The sequence below is a fragment of the Phodopus roborovskii genome, unplaced genomic scaffold (genome assembly GCF_943737965.1).
Source record: "Phodopus roborovskii unplaced genomic scaffold, PHOROB, whole genome shotgun sequence".
Lineage (NCBI taxonomy): Eukaryota > Metazoa > Chordata > Mammalia > Rodentia > Cricetidae > Phodopus > Phodopus roborovskii.
Genome location: NW_026125233.1, coordinates 35,914 through 58,690, shown reverse-complemented (window position 1 = coordinate 58,690; position 22,777 = coordinate 35,914). Strand labels below are relative to the sequence as shown.

Genomic DNA, 22,777 nt, shown 5'->3' with positions numbered 1-22,777 from the left:
AAGTAGTTTAGAATTGAGCCAGGACAGGAGGTGGGAGGGAATGTATTACACCAAGTGATAATTTCAGGTCTCACCCTAAGACCCCTGCAGGGTAGAGGAGAGGTTATGATACCTGCATCCTTCTGGCTTGAAGCTTACAGGGTGACTGTTAATATTTGATTCCCTTGTATTCCTTCATTTCTAGTCTTCCCTTACAAAAAAGCATCCCATGATGTCAAATCACTATCCCAAATCATGCATGTGCTTTCCACTTGCTGCTTGCACACGAGCTTTCTGCTTCCCTCCTGAGCATCCATCCACTCCGCACTGGAGGCCCTGGGTCCTGGATTAGCAGAGAAAGGATTGAGAAAGGATTTTAACATGATGTAATTGGATGTGAATCATTAATTACATTATGAAACACCAAAGCTCACGACCTGGAGTCTCTGCAGCTGACTTGAATTAGTTCTTCAACCAAAGAAATTAGCGTACAAGTCAGAAAAACTTGTAAGGCCTGGAATGCCAAATTGGAGCAGTTTAGTTCTCCCAGCCCCACCTGCTGAGCAGGAGATGCTTTCAGTTTGCTGCTGCATAAATCCCAGCTGTGTGCCTGGTTCAGAACCTGCTAAACATGCGCCTATCTGTGTGTCTTTTGAAATAGGCTTATTTACCTTGGGGAGACAGCTCAGCCAGTGGCATGCCTGCCTCATGGCCAGGAGAAACTGTTTTTGATCTCTAGTGCCCATGTGAAAATTAAACCAATCATGGTGGCATGTGCTTGTCATTCCAGGACTAGGGAGGCAGAGACAGGCAGAGCTCCCAGCTTGCCGGCTGCATCTGCAAGCCCCAGTCCTGGGTCCCAGTAAGGGACATTGTGTCAAAAAAGAAAAAACAAACAAAAAACCAAGGAGGGGGCTGGAGAGATTGACTGGGAAGTTAAGAGTACTTGCTGCTCTTGCAGAAGTTCAGTTCCCATCACCCACATTGGGTAATTCAAAACTGCTTGGAACTTCAACTCTCTAGGAACCGGATACCCTCTTTGGGTGTATGTAAGCAACCAAACACACATGTGCACATTAAAAAAAAAAATAAGATGATCTCTGGTTGGCCTCTGGCCTCTGCACGCATGCACACATGTGTGCACACAACACAGATAATGAATAAAGTATTTATTTGGTTATCATACTTCATTCAGACATTATTCCCATTCTGACCCAGCTACTTTCTTGGGTTGCATGACTATCTGCCAGCAACGTTTTCTAGAAAGTCTACTTTTAGAGGAAGGGAGAGTTTCTAAATGTGTGAATTTCTAAAATTCATGCTATTATATGCACTTCAAAAAGGGTACCTGATGTCACAGATACAAGGGACTTAAAATTAAGCTCTCCCCACCCCCCACCAAGCCTGTTGAAGTTCCCAACCCTTTTTTTCCTTTTTATTGAAAATAGATTATAGCTTGCCTTCCCTCTCCTACTCACACTTCCTCCCATCAAGATCCACACCCTTTCTGTCTCTCTTTAGAAAACAAACACACTTCTAAGGGTTAATAATAGAAATACAACAAAATTTAAGATAAAACACAAACTATCACATCAGAGTTGGATAAGACAAACAGAAGGACAAGAGAAGACACGTGAATCAGACACCCACTTGTTTGCACACTCATAAAAACATAAACTGGAAGCTATAATTCATACACAGAGGACCTGGTGCAGGCCCATGCAGGCCTTGTGCATGTTGTGAGCTCATAAGTGCTTTGCTTGTGTGGATTTAGAGGGCTTTGTTCTCCTGGTGTCCTGTATCTCCTTTGGCTCCTACATTGTTTCTGCTTCCTCTTTTGTGGGGTTCCCAAGTGTAGGAATTTGATAGACATTCCATTTAAGGCTGAGTGTTCCAAGATGTCTCACTCTTTGCATAATGTCTAGCTGTGGGTCTCTGTATTTGTTCCCATCTGCTACAAGAGGAAGCTTCTCTGGTGACAGCTGAGAAGGGCACTCATCTATGAGTATAGCAGGGTCTCATTAGGAATCTGAGAGTCATTTTTTTCTTTTCCTTTTTCAAAACAATAGTATTTGGCTTTACTGTGGTCCCTGAACTATCTAGCCTCTGGTTCTTGGTCACCCAAGCAGTGTTGGAAATGAGTTTTATCTTGTTGAGTGGGCCTTAAGTCAAATCAGATATTGCTTGGGTGTGCCCACAGGTTTGTGCCACCATTGCTCTGACATAACTTGCAGGCAGGACATCACTGTAGGTCAAAGCCTTTGTGGCTGATGTGGTGCTTACCTTTCTCTCCAGTAGGGTATAGAGTACCTCCTTGTACCAAAGACCCAAGAACATAGGGTTTAAGGTTCTGTGCAGGCACTTGCTCGCCATCTACATGTTCAGTAAGTTGTTGAGATATTGTCTTCAGCATTGGGGCCTTGCCCTCAGCTTGTGGAGAGCAATCTGTAGCCTTGGCAACAGCCTCAGTTGTTTGGGGATTTCCATGGGACCCCTTTGGCTAACAACTCAATCAGATGTAATCCAATCCTGGAATTGGATGCTTCATTTAGTGCCAAGTGATGTCCTGTTAGGGCTCTGTCTCCCCCATTATTTGGTGATTTCATTTAGATTGCCTTTTTACATGCATATATTTTAGAATGTATTTATTTTAGAAAGCTTCTACTATATTACCAATTCCTTACTACTCCTCAAATAGATCTTAATGTTTAGTTGTCTCTCCCCATATTCCCTCTCTCATCCCCTTCCCCACTCCCCTTCCCAACTTGATCCTCCTATTCCATGTCCTGCTCCTTCCATACATCATTATGCTTTTACTTCTCTTTCCTAACAAAATCTTTCTGGCCCCTTAATCTACACCTAACCTCTGTGCTTCTACAGATTGTAACTTATAATTGACTTAACAGCTAACATCTGTATGTAAGTGAATATATACTATATTTGTTTTTTGTGGATCTTGGTTACCTCACTCAGGATTATTTTTTTTCTAGTTCCATCCATTTACCTGCAAATTTCATGATGTAGTTTTGTTAATGGCTGAGAAATATTCCATTGTGTAAATGTACCACATTTTCTTTATCCATTTATCTGTTGAGGGACATCTGAATTATTTCCAGTTTCTGGCTATTATGATAAAATAGCAATAACCATAGTTGAGCAATGTCTTTGTGGCAGAATGAAGCATTTGGGTATGTACTCAGGAGTGATAGAACTGGATCTTGAGGCAGATTGAAGGAGAGAGTAGAAAACCTTGTTACGGAATTGCTTTGGTTTCTCTCCATTTAAGTTCATGTTGGCTATGGATTTTCTATAAACTACCTTTACTATGTTGAGGTATATCCCTTGTATCCCTAGTTTCTTCAGGACTTTTATTATGTTGGGTTTTGTCAAAAGGCCTTTTCTGCATCTAATGAGATGATCATGTGGTTTTTGTTTTTAAGTTTGTTTGTATGGTGGAATATATTTATGGGTTCACGTATGTTGAACCATCCCTGCATCTCTGGGATGAAGCCTACTTGATGATTGTGGATGATCTTATTGATTTTTTCACCATTTTTAAGCAGATGAGATGCTGAACATACCACTCTGTCTCTAGTCCCTAGGGACAACTTCCATAAGCAGGCAGAGATAAGATATGCTTGAAGTCGCCCAAGCACTGAAGCAAATTGTGCTTAAGAAATTCAAATTGCTTGGGAATTCAAACAACAGGAAAAGGACCCCAAAGAGTGACATGAAAGATTAGGGCATCAGAAACAATAGAACACAGAACACAAGCTTGCCACATACAAAACTTATGATGCTGTAGGAAACAGGACTGACCAGAAGTTTATTTTTATTTATGTCATGTTATTTTTAATGGGCCAGTAATATTTGGGAAGATTAGTCTAACTAGTTGACATTAAAATTATAAGGTAATGTGGTTTTGTTATGGCCAAATATTTTTACACTTGCAATTATATTTCAGTACAAGAGTTTATCACAATGGGATAAATTGGGGGTTAGCCAGTTCACATACTCCTATAAGTAGAACATTCTAATTTCTAAGCAGGAAAATTTAAGTGTCATTTTGGAATGAATCTAGGAAAAATATAATTTATTCACATAAACTTAAAAAACTTCTGTGGATATTAGTGAAATAATAGTTTTAACCTGTGTTGTGTATATTTTTCCTTTGTTATATTTTTATTATTTAAAAGGCTCTAAATTGAAATCTATTTTATCATATTCTTCCCCTCCCTCAAGTCCTTCCAGATCTTCTCCCCATCCTTAGCCACCAAACTTTAAGTTCTTTCTCAAAAATCTGACAAAAACCCAATATGATAAAACCTCCCCAAACCAAGAAAACAAAATAAGACACCCAAATAGAAAAGCAAAAACAAACAAAGCAAAGTGCAATGAAAGAACACACACACACACACACACACACACACACCTGTGAAGTTCATTATTTATTGGTCAGCTACTTCTGAATGTAAGATCTGTCCTGGAGTAGTTGATATTCCTAGTGTCACTCCATTGAGAAAACCTATTTCTCTCTCCTAGCTCGTATAAATGACAGTTCCATTGTTAGTCTTTACCCTAGTGGCTTGGTTTTCATTCATTCATTCATTCATTCATTCATTCATTCATTCATTCATTTACTTTAAACTATATATATAATAAAACATAATAAGATGAAACAAAACCTATCACATCGAAGTTGGACAGGACAAACAGAAGGAAAAGAGCCCAAGAAAAGTCACAAGAATTAGAGAGCCAGCAGTTCACACACTCAGGAATCCCACAAAAACACTGAACTGTTAGGCATAATATAAGAGTAGAGGACTTGGTGCAGACCAGTAGCAGGCCCAGTGCATACTGCTTCAGTCTCTGTGGTTCTTATGAGCTTTGTGTAGGTGGGATTTAGAGGGTTTAGCTTTCTTGGTGTCCTCCATCCCTTCCAGTTCTTACTCTTCCAAAGGATCCCCTGACCTCTCAAGAAGACATCCTCTTTAGGGCCGACTGCAGACGTTCATTTTAAGCCTTGCTTTTCAGTGAGACTTTAGGTGTGCCGAACGGTGACATTAGTACTTGATTAGCACTTAATTAGCCTTCTGTTAGCAGTTGGTTACAGCCTTTTCCTTCAGTATGTATCTTGAGAAGCGTCTTTGTATTTTAAGTGTGATTTTTCTCACATCTGACTAACATTTCCCTTTCGTTCTTGCTGTTACAAGTAAGAGTCGCTAAGAAAATACAATTCCCTTTTTTAGAAATTTTCTCAGCATTATACTTTTCTGGAACACAGATCATCATCTGAGTCAACATGCAGGAATCATTCCCGGTCAACATACCAGGCAGAACATGCCAGTACTCCAGTCATCCAAGAAAAATGAGGTGTGTTTGTCAGGTGGTTTAGGTTTGAGTGTGTGAGGACAATTGGTCCCCAGATGGTGGTACTATTGAGGATGTAATGGTTAGCAGGTGAGAACTAGCTGAAGAGAGTGGGTCCTCTTAGGGATGGGTCTTGAGGTTCACAGGCCTGCTTCCCTAACCCTGTCCCTGCTTTCTGATGTATTCAAAATGAGCAAGCAGCCACGCCCATTGTTATGCCTTCCCACTGATGGACTCTACCCTCAAACTGTGAGCCAAGTCCTTCCTCCTTTAAGTTGCCTCTGAGCAGGACTTCAGACACAGCAATGAGAAAAGCAACTTGTAGCATACTGGCACCTGAGCACACCTTATACATTGTCCCACCTATAAACTCACACAGACCTGTAAGCACACTGGTGTCACTACCAGGAAGGAACTAGATCTCCCAAGTTCCATTCTGTTTGCGATTTTACAAGCCCAAATAAAAGCAGTGCATATGTTTTCCTTCTCTGCAGTGTATTTTTAGAATATCTGGGAGATGAAATGGCTTTGGTTCAGCCATCTGACTGCCATTAGCACTAATGGGAGAAAGGCATCTTCATGGACAAAAAGGCTAATCCCCAAGTGTATAAATAGCAGCGGGCTGTGGCCAGAGGGCAGCCTTGACATGGTGAGCTGTGTTCTTGAGTGGGTAGTCCTGTTCAAGTCTGCCTTCCATATGAGGTGGGTTGGATCAAAGCTTGGGATTTCAGAGGTCCTTTCTCTGACCCTGCCTTCTGGCCCCTACATCTGGACAGGAAGGTTCAACAGCACCTGTTAGGAGTCTTGTGCCTTTTGGAACTTTGCCTCTAAGTATGTTTTTCCCCAATTCTAAAATAAACTGTGGGATCCCCACAGTTACCCAAGTGACTGGATTTTGCTGAGAAATTAGTGCAATTGGTAATTCCATCTTGATAGTGCGTCTGAGCCCAGTGCTGTAGTGACACATCAGGAGGGCCAGTCACATGTACAGGGGCTCACTTCCCTCAGGGTTTGCAGCCTTATGATCCAAAGGTCCAAATGTCTTATGCAACTAGGCTTTGAATTGCTGAATTGCTCTATCGCTCCTGGCAGGGTGTAGAGGGAAAGTTGGGCCCTAATCTCACTATAGGCCCTATAGATGCTTTTCCCCAGTCTAGTGTGAGTGTCTGACTAAAGTGTTCAGGGAATTTTAGAGGTGAGGGGGATTAAAGTGTGTCCACCAAAAGGACACTGTCTGCACAGGAGGGAAGAACCAGAGGCCCTTGTCCTCACTTTAGAACTGACTTTGCATTTCAAGTACACTTAAGGGTCTCTGGTCGCCTTTGGCTCCTCTAGGTACTCTACCCCTCCCCCACCCCACTCCCACCCTGTTTCTGGTGACATGGACGCAGTGGCACAGCTGCCATGTCCAGAGGACAAGCCCGAAGCCAAGGGGTCTGTACAGCTGGACCCCCCTCCCACACAGTTGCTTGCAGGTTCTGGAAGATGTTTGGGTTTGCCTTACTGACATGCAGGCGCTATTCTAGAAACAAAGACAGACATATTGGTGTCATTCTGCAATGTCAGAATTCATTGAACAATGAAACTGATATTCACTAATGATTTCCCTTTAATAGCTGGTCACTAAAGGTTCTTATATTCCAGTCTTAATTATTAATACTAATCTTAACTAATAGTATCTTTCTGATTTAAAAAAAAAATCACACTTCACACAGTAAGGTTATAGAATTGTTACATGACTAAAGAACTTGAGACTGGATGGGTGGGTGGCTTGTTCCTAGATACTTAGTTGATGGACGGCAGAACCAGGGTGAGAATAGGTACTAGTTCTCTGGTCCCATAATCTAAGTTCTTTCTATCACTTTCTACATCTCTGAAATGAAGTATGTTACAAACTCAACCATCCTGAGAGATTTGGGGTCCTAGTATTGAGGGTGTGCAGACAGGTATGTGAGCAGGCTGAATAAAATACTGGGCTCCATGGGACTTCCCTGGGTGTTTTATAAATTACCACTTTACCTGTAAGTTTATGCCATGTCTGGCAGCTCACAAACACAGAGGTAGTCATTTTGTAGTTTCCAAGGAGTGACTATGTGATAAACTGCTCTTTTCAGGATTTTTCTGAATCTTTCTCCAATGAGCATTTAAACAAAACAAAACAAAACAAAACAAAACATCAGAAATGGGACCAGAAAGTCCAAAGACACTTCTTGTGTTCCAACTCTGTTATGCAGATACTCACATGTGCATTAATAATGACCATTTACACATGTTTTTCACAAGTCAACAAGCCCTAGCGTGCCCTGAGGACCTACTGCCTAAAAACCTCACTTTTTAAAGTGGGCCTGTGCTCTTCCCATATTGAGACCTCAGATCCCCACGGAGTGTGTCAGGAATGATAAGAGTGTCACTCAGTGCTCCAGCAACAGGGAAGAGCCAGGTGTAGAACACAGGAAATGTTATCTCCAGAGACGCTCTGGGCTAAATGATGTCCTGGGGTTTAAAGGCCCAAGGAAAACCAATGAGCCATCCTCCTTCCTCAAAAACCTGATCTTACCCTAGTGTACAAGTAACAAGGCCGGGTAGAGGAACACAGCATAAGTCCCATGGAGCACAGCACATGTTACAAAGGGGAAGCCTGCTCCCCAGACCTCTCACTACTGGTAGAACAAGTTGATCTGAGACAGCCAGGAGTTGGTGACCTCCTCTCTCACCCATCACTAACCAGCATGGAGGAGGAAAGTTTTGGTGATGTTTTGCCCCTTCTTCGGGCTTGTATATTAAGCATTGGCTGGGGTGAGGCGGGGGCCTTTCAGTGATTTTCCCCATGATTATATGTATATGTATAATTTTTTTTTCACAGAGAAATCCCTCCCTTCTTAGGGCATATGGGAAATACTTTCACAAGACAGTTGCTGTCTAATTGAACCAAGATCTTCTCAATCCAGTCCACCTAGCTATCCAGCTTGCTGCAGGGATTCCTCCATCTTTGCCTCCCAAAAGTTAGAATTTTAGGCTGACTGCAACACCCCACTAGAGTTTACATGGATTGTGGAGACCCTAACTCTTGTCCTCACTCTTGCATGGCAAATACTTTATCCACTGGGCCACGCCAGCTCTCCTCTTTGGTTGGTCCTCTGGCCAGTGGTAGCAACTCTGCTTCTGCTGCTTGGATCACCTTGAAGGTCTTGTAGGTGACGTAGCTTAGGACTCCCCTGCCTCTCAGGGAGGAGGGAGCTGTTTATTCCATTTCCTCTCGGCCCCCTTGCCCTTTTCCTTCCCTCCATCTACATTGGGATGTCATGCAAACTCTGTAGAGACTGAGCAGAAATATGCTGAAGCAATTATTGTCTGATTTTAAACAGAGGTCTGCTCTGGGTGGGTGTGCAGCACTACCACAGGGAGACCCATTTCCACACAAGGAGACCCTTCAACCTGCAGCCAAAGGATGAAGCCTGGGGCAGAACAAAGAGGGAATCCCCACCAGCCATGCCCGTGGAAAGAGCTCATTCTGGGTTTTATTTCCCCCTTGTTTGTCAGTGGCCAGGCTAGCTCTACTTTGCTGTACTTCAATCCCCTTGCATTGTAATGGAAGACATAAAGGAAAGGAATAAGGCAAACATACCTGCTGGGGAAGTTAGGCACTTAGTTAGCCACCACCCTCCCTGTATTTTCCTTCCTCCTTGGAGGCATTAGCATGCATTGTGAAAAAGCCTGCCCCTCTTTCTCTTCTATAGCAGCATCCTCTCATATGCAGGTACCAAGAGAGGGGACTGCAAAGTCCCACTGAGCAAGCTTGAGTTTTCTGTGCAGGACCTGCATCTGCATTTCTAGTGGGTGTCTATCGGGCCGAGCACCTGGTTCTCAGTTAGAAGCTGTGGTTATGGGGTTTATTGATCCAGATCGCTTCAGTGAAAGCACACATGGAGGTGTAAAGGCAGCAGAAATTGAGAGTCTAGGGTAGTCAGGGGCCACTTGGAGTAACAGCAGATAGCATTAGGACCTTTAGGATGTTCTGAGACACATCCCTGCAGTTGAGTTTAGAAGCTGATGTTTGTGCTAATGGTCCAGAGACATCTTTTACTACTACTGTATTTCTAAGATGAAGGCAGTTGAACAATGGTCTGGCTTTTGAGGGAGTCCATGACCACTGGATGCATATATGGAGGAAACTCAAGGGTTAGACTTAAACAGGCCTGCTTCATTCACAGGGGTCTCTTTGGGAGATTAAGAATCTATACAGTCTGCTTTAAGGAAGTGGGAAGCTGTGCTAGAGCCCCAAATATGTCTACCCAGATGAATGTTTTAGAAAGCTGAAACCTCTTTTCCAGTCTCACTCCTAACATAGTTTAATCTAGCTCATGTATCAGTGTGTGCCAGACCTGACCTGCACTGTGGACTATTCTTGCAGCTGTCCCTTATGGGCTCATGTTCATCTTTTCTGGATTTCATGTTCTGCCTTTGACATCTGACTGACAGAGTCCTAGTGTTGTGTGGATCTTTGTAAGCAGTTGCTAAGCACTTTGTTGCTGTCTGCTGTGATCCAAAGCCCCTCAGTCATTATAGCTCCAAGTTCTGTGTATCTCCTGAATGCTGGGAAAGAAATGGGAAAGTGACTTTTTCTATTAAGTCAATGTGCATGGTAGTGCATTATGGCCACTGGAAGTAAAATATCCATAGAAATGCCCACCTTGTTACCCTGCTTACTAAGAACCCGTGTAAGCTGTAATGCTCTGTACTGGCCTACATATGTCCCTTCTCAGCAGATCTGGATACCATATTGCTGAGGTTCTTCTTATCCTATTTACACTAGGCTCCTCCCTGTTGAGAGCCCTGATTTCCTTCCAGGTTCCCTACTCTATCTGCTAAACATGGGTAGATCAGGGGCCAGAAGTATAGGATAGCACCCTCTGCCAACCTCACAACCACTAGCTGGCATGCCTGACCACACAGCAGCCCTGCCTTGTCTCATTGGGGTTAGCCCTGCATATTTAGGACATAATATGATGCTAACTTGCCCAGAATTTCTGGCCATGCCACTCTGCTGAACTCTTTTCTGGAAGCTCTTGCATAATAGACACAGTGGCATGACAGTGGCTTTATATATGGTGTGCATTTAACTCACACTGATTATATTAGAACATCTAGACAGACAGAGAGTGTCATGGTGTGGGTATAAAATGCCCCAGACAGGCTCATATGTTAGAACAGTTGGTCCCCAGGTTGGGGCGCTATTTAGAAGAAGGCTGTAGGAGCTTTGGGATATTAGGCCTCACTGGGTCAGGAAGTTGGGCATGAGAGTTAAAGGTTGCTTGGCTTTTGGCTGGAGTTCTCTCTATTCCTGGTCAGGGGAAGTATGTTATGGAAACTGGGGCATCGTTGACAGGTCACCAGTGACATCCTCAGAGCAGTATCAAGAGTCCACTCTTTCTTGTGCAGGACACTCTTGAGAAAACAGAGTTGTGGCTCTCCTAGCTTTCATTGTACTAGTTATACCCACTACTTTTCCCTGCCTCAACACGTGAACATTTAAGGGCCCCGTCTCATTTACATTGGTTGCTCCCACCTCCAATGGAGCTGTTTCCTTTAGAGACATCAATGTAAGGTGGTGGTAACTCAAGAACAGTCATGACTTTATCTAAAACAGGCATCTTTTTAAAACTTACAGGAAATTGTGAAAATTTAGCTTTTTTGAAAATATCCCAGCCTATTAAACAGACATGAGAGAGACAGTGCCTCTTCCATTTCACTCCTGGCCTGCATTGCTCTTTCCCTCATCATCCTATCTCTCTAGAGATATCCTCTGCAAAAATAGCATTTGCTACGAATGTGCCTCATTTTGCTTTGTTTGCTGAACAATACAGTTGCAATGTGAGTATGTATTCACTCAACAACACCTGTGTCTTTAAGCTGCTGCAAAGCACAGATGCATATACCTTCCTTCACTGGTCCCTGATTGGTAGACATAGGTGTCTGGGGAACTGGATGTTATGCTATAGAAACGGCATGTGCCACACATCTATAGATCCATCTTTTCCTCAGAGCTTGATGGAGGCATGAGGCTCTGCTTGCTACCTCTGTGCTTGCTATAACATGTCATGACATTAATATCTGTAAAAATAGGGAAAAACCAATGCTTAGTGTGTATCCGATGCTCTATGCATTATTATTTTCTTATTACCTGTTTTAATGGTTGATGCTTACATAAATAATGTTATTGGGTACACATAAATAGTGTTATTAAATATATTCTATAGCATATATTCTAGTTCTATATTTGTAAGACCCAATAATAGAGCAAATAAATAGTGTCTAGTATTCACTGATTGTATTATCGTCTCACCTAGATTTTTATAGATGAAGCTGTGAGTTTAAGTGGCAGAGCTGGGATCTGAACTTAGGTACTGTGGGTCAAGTCTAAGTGTAAGATGCTCCATCCCTTATTCTGCTGAGAGTGATAGGAAAGATAATATGACTTCTCAAGGACACTACTGGGCACAGTCCCTTTGCAACTAAATACATGGTAACAGTGTATACAAATGAAGCCAAATTCATGGTAAAGGGTGTATACAAATAGAGCTTCTTCTTACCTCCAGTTCAGAGTCAAGGATGCTGACCACATGTAAAGTTTGCTATCATGCAGCTATAACAACTACCTACTGTTCCCTAAAGCCCTGCTGTAGCCCACTAGCTAGAAGAGCAATGGGGCAGTCATTAGGCACCTAAGAGGCAGCCTCATCAGGATCCGATGTTTTGAGTCAACTCTCATTTTATTTTTAATAGAAAGAAAAGTATTTTCTGGAAACAGCAAGGAGCAGCAAGGAGAAGCACAAGTGATTCTTCCTGCTCCTCCAGTGGGACAGAAGCCCATTAAACACGTCCCTCCTGATGGGGCAAGTCCGCCAAGCAATGATGGTCAATCTCGCATCTTTTCTGAGCCCCAAGAGAGACAGCACCTGTACTTCCTGACACCCAGAGTCCCCTTGTCCGGATTTCTTTGCCCTTTACAAGCTGCATGTGCCTCACTGCAGGAAGATGATACTGTTCAGATAGAAAAAGAGTCCCAGAAAGGTAAGGAGCAAGGGCGGTGGTCCCCAGACTCTTTCTTGATACACATAAAGACAATAGCTCAGTGCCTTTCTGGAATGATTCACACATGCTGGCCTTATGGAGATACCTGCCGGCAAGGCAGAAGGAGCAGGACTAACAAGTAGACATGATGGGCAAAACACACCTCACAAGCAGATAGAAGGCAGCTTTATACAGATCAGGAGGCCCCCAGATCAACCACACTCAGTGTCAATGTCAGTGCCAGTTGCAGTTAAGGCCCAGAAGGCTGCCCAGGGACACAGCTGACTCTGTGGCTGGGCCTTGAAAGGTCTGGGGAGCTGGTACAGTTGCCCTGAAGGTAGCATGCCCTCCTCGCTACCCAGGCTCCCAGTACTGGCTGACAGGGATAACAGCTAAGGGGTACAGCCCCTGACATATAGCTAGCACTTAACATGAGCAACTTGGACCCCATAGTGCACACAGGCAAGCATCACCTCTCCATTTCACTCCAGAGGAAATAACCAAGTTGGACATAGGCATCATGTATGTCCCTGTAGGTCAAGCTACTGACCACTCCTAAACCATGTAGTGGACGGTTCTATGTGAAAAGACAGAAGATCATGGCAGAGAATGGGCCCTGGACTTCCCATCACCCTGAAGATATTTTTACAATACTTGGAACAAGACAGAAGGGCCCATACGGGATCATATGTCTTGGGGTGACAAAAGTTAAACTGATTATGGTAATTGGCAAAAGTAACAGTAACATGACTGGGATTTGACTCTTATGTTTTTAACCATCAATGGATTGCAGAGGCAATTATTAAACACCTGTCGTAAGCTGGGTGCTGAGGCCAGTACTCTCCCTGCAGTGCAGAAGGCGCAGTGTAACTGTTAGGTGTGAATGTGTGGAGCCTGAAGATGGCCTACACTCAGAGAGGTCTGAGCAGAGGTGTCTCTGTACACAGTGATTCTAAGCTGGATGTCAATGTCATTAGAGGTTTAAAATGAGACTGGAGAAAAAGACACTTGAGTGGGGAGGGAAAGGCCACAAAGCCATGAGCAGCCTAGGAGACTAGCACCAGAACCAGGGGCTTCTGATTCTCTGAGGTCCCGGTGGTTTAAGATGGAAGAGCCTCTCCACCCACTGCAGTCTAGGCTGCAGGCAGGGCTGAGACTTTGAAAGAAAAAGAATCTCAGTGGGATTTGCATTCCAGGTGAGCAGTATGTGGACAGATGGGAGAGGGGCTGGGGTGGAGACCCAGTCAGGGAGGAGAGAGGAGGTCTCTACAGTGGGAGAAGCCACAGCAGTGGAGACATGCTGGATCTGGAGACAGATGCCACAAGCAGTGAGAAGGCAGCATGCCAGGACTAGCCCCGGAGTTATCCTTTCCAGGAGAGGATGAAGGAGGGGAAAGATGCAAAGACCCTGGTTTCTCTATGAGCTGGGGAAGAGTGTTCGCAAGGAGGCATGGGAACAGTGTGGTAGAGAAGGGGATTGCTTTTGGAAGAGAGAGTGCTGGCTAGTGGCTAGACCTGAGCTACTGGTTAGGCCTAAGGAGAAAATGGGACAGTGAAGAAATCCTCTGCAGGAAAAAAAGAGAATGCGCTTGAAGACTGGAAGAATGACCTGCGTTAAGTGCTTTGGTATTGGCAGAGAATCATGTGAAATGGGGTAGCGTAAGAGCCAAGGGTGAGGCTGGGACTGAGAAGGTACAGAGGAGAGTAAGGGGGTCAGAGGGGAAGGGTGGGCTAAGGTGATGGAAGGGACCTATCCTTGCATTTGAGACCAAGGCTCTATCAGGAGGTAGCCCAGAGATGGCCTCATCTGGAGTGATAAGGGGTCACTCATAGTCTGACCCTTCCCACAAAAGGAAACTAAAACATGGCCCCAGGAAAGGGCCCAGCCAGCTTTGAGAGAAAAACCCCCTGATTACTTATGTGAAGCCAGTGGCCGACTCTGGAAAATTAAGGGGAGGGATACATAATTGAACACCATCCCTGGTCATTATATCATTAGTGTGGCAAACACAAGACAGATTAATATGCTGTGTTGAAGCAAGCGAACTGTAACAATTACAAGGGACACACTTAATATGAAATCCAGTCTAGAAAGGTCTCCTTTCATTTTGAGAAAAGGCATTCTGAACACTGTAGGGTAAGAGGCACCTCTGTGGCCTAACTAGCCTGTCATGGACTCAGGCTGATGCCTGCTGCAGTGACTGTGGCAGCTGTGAAGCTCTGTGATGAGGATCTCATGGGCTTAACAAGGCTGGTTAACAACTCACTGGTGGTTTCTATTCTCTAAATTGCCTTGTGTGTCTTCCTCCTGTGTCTGGGAGCTGGGCAGGGGAGCTGCTGGGTGCCCTCTAAGTGGATTGTAAATCTGCTTTCCTAGATTACACATGCTGTGACTTGGTTGTAAAACTAAAGGAATTTGAGAAGCACAAGGACCTCATTGCCACACCCGAGCCTTCACCAGCAATGCCCTCTCCAACACCCGCAGAGGGACCACAGAGCTCTGACCCATTGGAAGATAGTTCTGAGCCTCCGCATCTGCTGGCAAGCTCCATGACCTTGCAGGTAAAGCTTCCCCATCCTGCTTGACTCTATCCAGGGGAGGTTTCTCCTGGGGAGTGTGCCATGCACCTGACCTCACTTCTGCCTGAGACTGCAAGTCCCCTGCCTTTGTCACTGGCCCCTCCCTAACCTTTTCTAACCTCTCTTCCGCTGTTTGCTTTCTGGAGTCAATGACATATGACTCTGCAATGTAAGAATGAGAACTGTTAGCACTATCAACCATGACCATAGCTATGAAAGGGTGTCCACAGGTCACAAGGGTCACTTCACATTTGATTTTCAAAAGATCCCTATCAGATGAGAGCCTCTATACACCCCATAGTCAGATGAGGATGCACAGCCTTTGAAAGCTTCAGGGGACTTCCCAAATCATGCAGCCATTGGTTGAAAGACATGAAAGATTATATATACAGATACACATATATATTACATATACATATATTATACATATATATTATAATTAATTATAATTTTTATGTAGCAGCAGAAAATTGCTGCTACTAGCATTCTGCATGGGCAGATGTACTTTTGGGGGACGGCACTTGCTATGGGGGATACCTCTCCCTGAATGTGAAGAAAATTCCATTGGCTCACTGCTGTAACCCTGGGCCTTGATGAGCCTGCAAAAAAAAAAAAAAAATCCAGGCTGTCCTCCAAATCCTGAACCTCTAAGATGTTCTCAGGTGGGTGAACAGTAAAGCAGCAGCCACACTTGGGCATGCTCAGGGACATTGTCTCCAGACTTGACATTTTGTGCACATTTTGTGACTGGGGAGTTAGTTACTCAGTAGCCAATGGCTCACAATGCCAGAGAGACTCCTTTATCAGTGCAGCTGCCAGGAGCACCTGCATGACATGGATGGAGCTCATGGTGTGCTCCTCCCTGAGCCCCCAGTGTGCAGGGAGGATCACATCTAACCTGTGCTGGGTACCTGCTGTAGGCAAACCCGGGACAGTGCCTGTGAAAGATACAAAGTTACTGAGATACAGCATGTGTCTGCCTCCACAGCTTAGCAGGGAGATAGCCATGTGGGACTCACTCTTGCACAAGGCAATCTGTGAGGTACCATGATGCTCTGGTTGACCTTGAAGACCCAGTAGGACCTACTGGGAGAAGTGGGTGTGGCTGCTGCTGGCGTGCTTTCTAATCTGACCAATGGACACTGCAGAATCTATATGGGAATTCCCAAAGAGGATGGATACAAATGACATCCCCAGTGTCTGCCATGGCAGCTCTGCACATGTTGTGTTGTGCAAGGAGATCAGAGGGATTAAGGCCACTGTGGAGATGCAGGGGATGCTGATCTGTCCTGTGAATCTCACAGAACCACTCTGCATAGCAAAGTCTTCTGTCTCTTTCTACCCAGGAGTCCTGTAACCCACAGACAGGACTTTGGAAAGGCACCATTTTCTGTGCCATTTTCTGTGCCAGGAGAATGACTGTGCTTCCTAAGACTCCAATCCCGGCAGAAAAGAGTATGCAGATTTCTAGCACCTGCCTTCTAGCCCCACCCATGTCTCTTGGAATGTCTTATTGCAGGCCCCTCCTTGGTGTAGTGATTGGCAGCATGATTCTACAAATGGAAAGATGTTGGCCATTGGTACCCAGTGGCTTCAATGCTAGTTATTGCTTGGTTCTGCCACAGTGGGTTCTGTGATGCTGGCTGGAACTGACCTCCAGAAGATTGTCATCAATGTGCCCTTGCCATCTTTACACATGGTCACAGGGGGAAATGATCACAAGGATTTGCTTTGTGGCTTTTGCCTACCCAGTATTGTTTTCTTGATTGGCTCCCATTGAGTAAGACAGATGGATATCTGGATGTGTGTGTGTGTGTGTGTGTGTGTGTGTGTGTGTGTGTGTGTGTGTTTCCTGATCTCCCTTCTCTTAAAAAGTAAAACTTTTTGTCCCAATTAGGAAGCACTGGAAGTCCGTAGACCTCAGTTCATTTCTCGCTCACAAGAACGGCTGAAAAAGCTTAAGCACATGGTACAGCAAAGGAAAGCCCAGCAAAAGGAAAACCTGGGACAGAAGCAGAGCCTACTTCCTGTCCGTGCCCACAAGAAGCAGTTCACCGTCCCTCATCCTCTTAGTGGTAAGCTGCAGATGGCTCAGAAGGCCTGGATAGAGTGGAGACAGGTATCCTCAGGCCTTAAGCCTTCACCAAAGGTTCAAATCATGATTTCAGATGATGCCACTGGCACGCGCAGACCTCAGCACCCTGAAGCCTTCTCTGGGAGCCAGCTCATTTTGAGAGGTTACATATGGGCATGTAGCTCAGCAGAAATAACTCGGGACACAAATTCACCATTCTAGCTGGGAAAGGAGCCACATCACTGTAGGAGCCAGGATAGCAAGTTCAAATTCTTGGCTTCTAACAGATGCTTGCAAGCGATCTCCTTTGCCCTTTATAGATTGCAAAACAGACCTCAGGGCGAGAAGTTGACTCCAGCTTGTCTGCATCAACATTTGTCATCTTGAGACCTCTTCCTGCTATGAGCTCAGAGGAAGAATGGCCAGCTTACCCAGCAATTCGAGGCCAGGGTCAAGTCAACCCTGAGAGGCAGGACACACTCAAAGGAGTTAACAGGAACCTTTTCTGGGCCCAGCACAGGGGTGTGGGGGGGGTGCTGAGAGCATCACTGTGAGCAAGACTGATCTCAGGCTTCTTCACGGACCTCATAACAGGCCCTTGAACTAGCAAGAATAACAAGAGATGAAGGCAAGGACTGGAACATCAGAATTCTTACGTAGGGCCTGCCAACCCAAATCTTAAAATCAGGAGGCTTGGAGAAGCCTCTGGTTTATTGCTGTGAGTACAGGAATGAGGTCTCTTTTCCTAGGAAAATGTTTTGGCCCCCAGGAGGTGAAATCAGGAGTATGATTTTGAGTAAAAGTCCTCTGGGAGAAATAACCATATTCAATAAAGTGCAACTCAGCAAGCTTACCAGGATCTCAGGAGGAGGGGGCTGTAGGAGACAGAGGAGAGGGCTTTTGTAGTAAGTTCCTACCAGAGCCTGTTCTGTGGGAGGGCTGGCTCCTTCCTGCCAGCCAGAGCCCTTCAGGAAAGCTGTCTAGAGACCCCAGCAAAGGCCATTGTTATGCCAGGGATCTGGCGAACTACCCGTTGCTTCCATCCCATGATACACTCCAGGCTGATGAGAAATGAAGACAACAAGAGAGGTGTGCAAAGGGCTGACCCACTGCACACTGTGTGCAGCTAGTGTTTCAAGCTGGTCACAGACACAAGCTTGGTCTAGGTGTGTTCTCTAGGGGACTTTCAGGTCTCTAGCTCAACAAAGGGCACCTGTTTTAGGCACAGCTGTCTCAAGGTGCTGTGAAGACCAAATGGCAGCCATAGTGAAAGTGTCTCTCGGCACCTTCACAAAAGGTACTAAAGATTTTACTTGGTCAAAGTATTAGGCTACCAACACCAATGTTAATGGATAAACACAATAAGCACACATACACAGGATGGCATTGGAGGATCTCCATTTTGAGCCTTCAGTTTGTGCAGGAAGCAGCAGTGACCTGTGGCTGCAGGGAGCTTATTGGTGATGGATTCATTCACTTTGTATAACAAACACCTGAGACAAATTAACTTACCAGGAGAAAGAGGTTGATTTGGGCTCAGTTTTTGAAGTTTCAGTATGATCAGTTAGCATCATTGAAGGCGGGGTTTGCGTTTTGGCTTATAGCAAGGCAGCATATAATGGTGAGATCTGCTAAGTGAAGCAAAGATGCTCATCTCACAGTAACCAGGCAGCAAAGGAGAAAAGGGACCAGCATCCCACAGTGTGCTTCAAGGGCACACCTCCAGTGACCCAAAAACTCCCACTTTACCCAATCTCTTAAAATCTCCAAGCTGGAGACTGAGCCTTTCTCACATTGGCGGAAGGAACTACAGATTCGATCATAGCAGGTAGCATGCTGTGCTCCTCCCCTTCCATCTAAGCCATGTGCCAATGGCCACAGTATCACAGGAGTCATGGCCTTGACATACCCGCATTACTTTCTTGTCGTGCTATAAGAAATTGTCACACACATGCTGGGTTAAAATCATGAGCATACATTCTTTCAGAATTCTGGAGACCAGGGGTCAAAATCAAGGCCCCTGCAGGGCCAGACCTGTCTGGAGGCTCAGAGCAAGCATGTTACATCCTCTCTCCCTGCTTTGGGGCCTCTGGTGCTCCTTGGCTCATGAATGCCCCCCTGCAGTCTCTGCCTTTGTCTTCACATGACCTTCCTCCTATGTCTGTGTGCTTTTGAATCCAATTTCCTCTTCTCATACTGAGCTGAGGTCCACCCATCCAGGGTGACCACATATTAACTTGATTATATCTACAAGGACCAGATCTCCAATGACAAGGTCGAAAGAAGGTCACAGTCACAGTTTTAGGAACTTGGACTTGAATGTATCTTTGTGTGTGTGTGTGTGTGTGTGTGTGTGTGTGTGTGTGTGTGTGTGTGTGTTGTGGGGGGTTTTACAATTCTGCTTGCAACATCAGCCAACTTTGATGTTTTCCCCCAAATATCCTTATAAGTTCATGTGCCTCTAAATGAACATTTTAAAACTGTATATAATAAAAAGGGCGCAGTCTGGATGCATAGTATTAAATAACCAAGTCACCTTTTTTATTCCCCAAATTCCAAGCCAGTCCTGGCCACTAGAATGCTCTTGGGGGCCTTGACCAGCATGGATTTTATGGCCATTCCAACTGTCCCTGTGGTACGGACGTGTTTAGGAGAGCTTTATTTCTGTGTTTGTTTGTGTTGTGTCAGTTAGATCAGACAAGTTCTGAAACCAGAGCCTTGTGTAAGCTCAGGCTAGTGAGAGGGAACGTTTAAGGCCCCATTAAACAAGTCTACAGTATGCATCTTGTCTTCAGCCTGTCTGCTGGCAAGATGATAAAAGCAAAATGCAGATGTTTCCTTACATGCTAAATTAGTTCATAAATCATGTGTGCGAACGAGCCACGGCTGCAGCACTGCGATGTCTGATGGAAGGAAGGCTCAGGTTTGCTCTCCCTTGCTGGGGTAGCTGCCTCCTGATCAGAAGCAATCTTGGCTCAGGGAAAGACCTGAGTACTTCAGGGTGGGAGCTCTTGCACCTGGACAAGACTGGGAGGGGCAAGTGCCTGGATTTGCAGGAGTGATGATGAAAGGGATCAGGGCCAGCTGTTTCGTGTTGCCTGATAAGTTGTGAGCAGCTTGGGAATCTCAGGGACAGATTGCAGCATGTGTGTGCTTGCACAGTGTGCATGCATATGTGGGTGTAAGTGCTAATTAGGGCTAAGGGTCTCTGTTTGAAGGACCGGGAAAGTTTTATGAGCAGTTAGGGGGTGATGGAGGGCTCATGAAGTAGCTTTATGAATTCTTGGCTGATGGGGAGCTTCCCATTGCGTGGAGGTGAATGGAAATGAAGCAGGTGGGTTCTGGTGCAGGGTGGGTGGGGAGGAAAGCACAGGAGTGGGGAAGTGTCTGGAGATTCTCCGTGTAACTATGGAGACAGGGTTAAGAGAGATGGGAGGGCCAAGAATTGGCTTAAGGAAAAGTGACTGCAGGGAGGCTAAAAGGTATAGCGATTAAGTTTGGTCTTGTGAAGGGGTCAGACGATGGGGCAGCTTGCTGTGTAGAGTAACTGAGAGCCCAAAGTGGTAAAGGCAGAGGTCCTGGGGTGTAAGACAGGTAGAAAAGGTTTTTTAGGTGAAATGGTAAGTATCAGGTGGCAATTATTGAGCTGGGCATAAAAGGCTGATACTATAACTACTCTAGCCTGTGGGCTTCTGTCTTCCTCCCAGGTCGGTGCTCTGTTAAGTCACTAGAGTTACCTGTAACTATAAGCAAGGCTTCTCTATCAACTCTGCAGGAGCATAGGTAGACGGAGCCTTGTGCAGAAGCTAACCATAACTCGAGAGTCGTGTGTTTCAGAATTAGCTGTTGCTTTTTCCCTTAAAAGAACCCCAAACAGCAGCCTAATTGTATATGGGAAGCACCTGCATTTAGTGGAGTTAGCACCCGGAGCAGGTGCTGGCCCTTGTCATTCTCTGTTGACACATTCAGAACTTCATCCTGTTCTCACGGCAGCCTCCCCCACGCTTGGCTTTGACCATCTTCCACTGGAGTCTCAGATCCTCCCTGGGTCATGTCCCCATCATCTCCAGATCCCTCCCACCCTATCTCTGTCACCTTCTCCCTAGCTAATCTCATTTTCTCTCTTTTCCTTAACTCCTGAAAAATGACAAAACACTTGATAGAAGCATGTCTGTCCCTTCTCTCTGTAGCAGGGCACCCTGCCTGAGCTCATATCCAGCCTCTTTAAACTCCTACCCCAAAAATCCCCCCCCCTTGACATATAACCGGTATGTGGAGGCCTTTGCTTCTCAACTGAGTTCTTTTTAAAAGATGAACTACTGAGCTGGGTGGTGGTGGTACATGCCTTTGATCCCAGCACTGGGGAGGCAGAGACAGGTGGATCTTACTCAGTGAGTTCAAGACCAGCCTGGTCTACAAGAGCTAGTTCCAGGACAGCCTCCAAAACAACAGAGAAACTCTGTCTCGAAAAACAAACAAACAAAATTAGCTACTATTGTTATCTTGATGTTACAGACTCAGCCTGACAGGACCCACTCCCACCCCCACCCCCCCACCCCCTGCAGCCAGCCTGCATGGCTCCTTTCCCATCCTCTTGCCATGGCCCTTCTTCCACGGCCCTTCCTTATTCGGTTATGTATCTGACCCTTGGCAATGCAGGAAATCCACCAGGAGCGTCTGCTTCCATAAAGCCCTCTTTCCTCTGTGTCCCCATTGCTGTTTGGTTCTTGTACACTTAGAAATCTCCTACCTCGGCGCCTTTTTCACTTTGGATTATCCTCTGTGAGTGATCTGGGGAGGGATGTCCCCCTAACACCAGAAAGAAGCATGGGTGGCCACATGGGCACACCAGACTCCCTGCTATATGTCATGAATCAGACGGGCTTAATCTGAATTTCATTATCCACACTCCCCAAGGTGAGCCAAGCCTTTCAAATCATGGGCCAGCAGAGGGATGGAATTCTCTAGAAGGCCCTTGCAAATTCCCTTTCCCAGAGGATTGTTGACAGCTCTTGGCTGTTTGGCATTCTCAGAGCATCCAGGAGGAGATGTGACTCAGTAGATAAGCCATAGCAGCAGATGTGATCACCAGGGCTCCTGCAGTCTGCCCTGCAGAGTCACAGCATCCTCATTTCTGCCCCCATCTCATCCCGTGAGTGCTTTCCCATAAAACATTGAAAGAAATATTTGTGGTCAGCTCTCCCAGTATTAACCTCAGCGGAATTTTAAAATGTGCTTATCAGAGAAAAGTAAATTTTCCTTTATCAGCTCACAGAAAAAACAGGAAGTGTGAGCTACTTGAAGGCTCCTGATTCAGAACCCTTCATAGGCAGACTTCAGACACTGTGAGGGTGTCCTGCTGCATTGCTTTGTATCTTTAAGAAGTTTGTGGTTTTTTTGTTTTGTTTTTTAGGTTTTTCAAGACAGGGTTTTTCAGTGTAGCTTTGGAGCCTGTCCTGGTACTGATTCCGTAGACTAGGTTGGCCTCCGAACTCAGAGAGATCCACCTGCCCCTGCCTCCCGAGTGCTAGGATTAAAGGTGTGTGCCACCACCAACCAGCTAAGAAGTTTGTGTTTTTAAAAAGGGGTAGGAAGGCTGGTTGTGGTGGCACACACTGGTAGGATTTGCTGAAGGAGGCAGAGGCAGGAGGATCATGAGTTCAAAGCCAGCCTGGGCTACACATAAAAAAAGGGCTGGAGAGA

General features: G+C 45.3%; 1 protein-coding gene across 1 annotated transcript in view; it reads left to right on the top strand.

Annotated features, from left to right (window-relative positions):
* LOC127227220 ((E2-independent) E3 ubiquitin-conjugating enzyme FATS) overlaps positions 1–22,777 on the top strand; it is a 67,945-nt gene that overhangs the window by 32,376 nt on the left and 12,792 nt on the right. The window contains exons 4-5 of the mRNA XM_051191559.1: positions 14,798–14,982; positions 16,898–17,075. Coding sequence (XP_051047516.1) covers positions 14,798–14,982; positions 16,898–17,075 — 363 coding nt within the window. The remainder of the gene's footprint in view (positions 1–14,797; positions 14,983–16,897; positions 17,076–22,777) is intronic.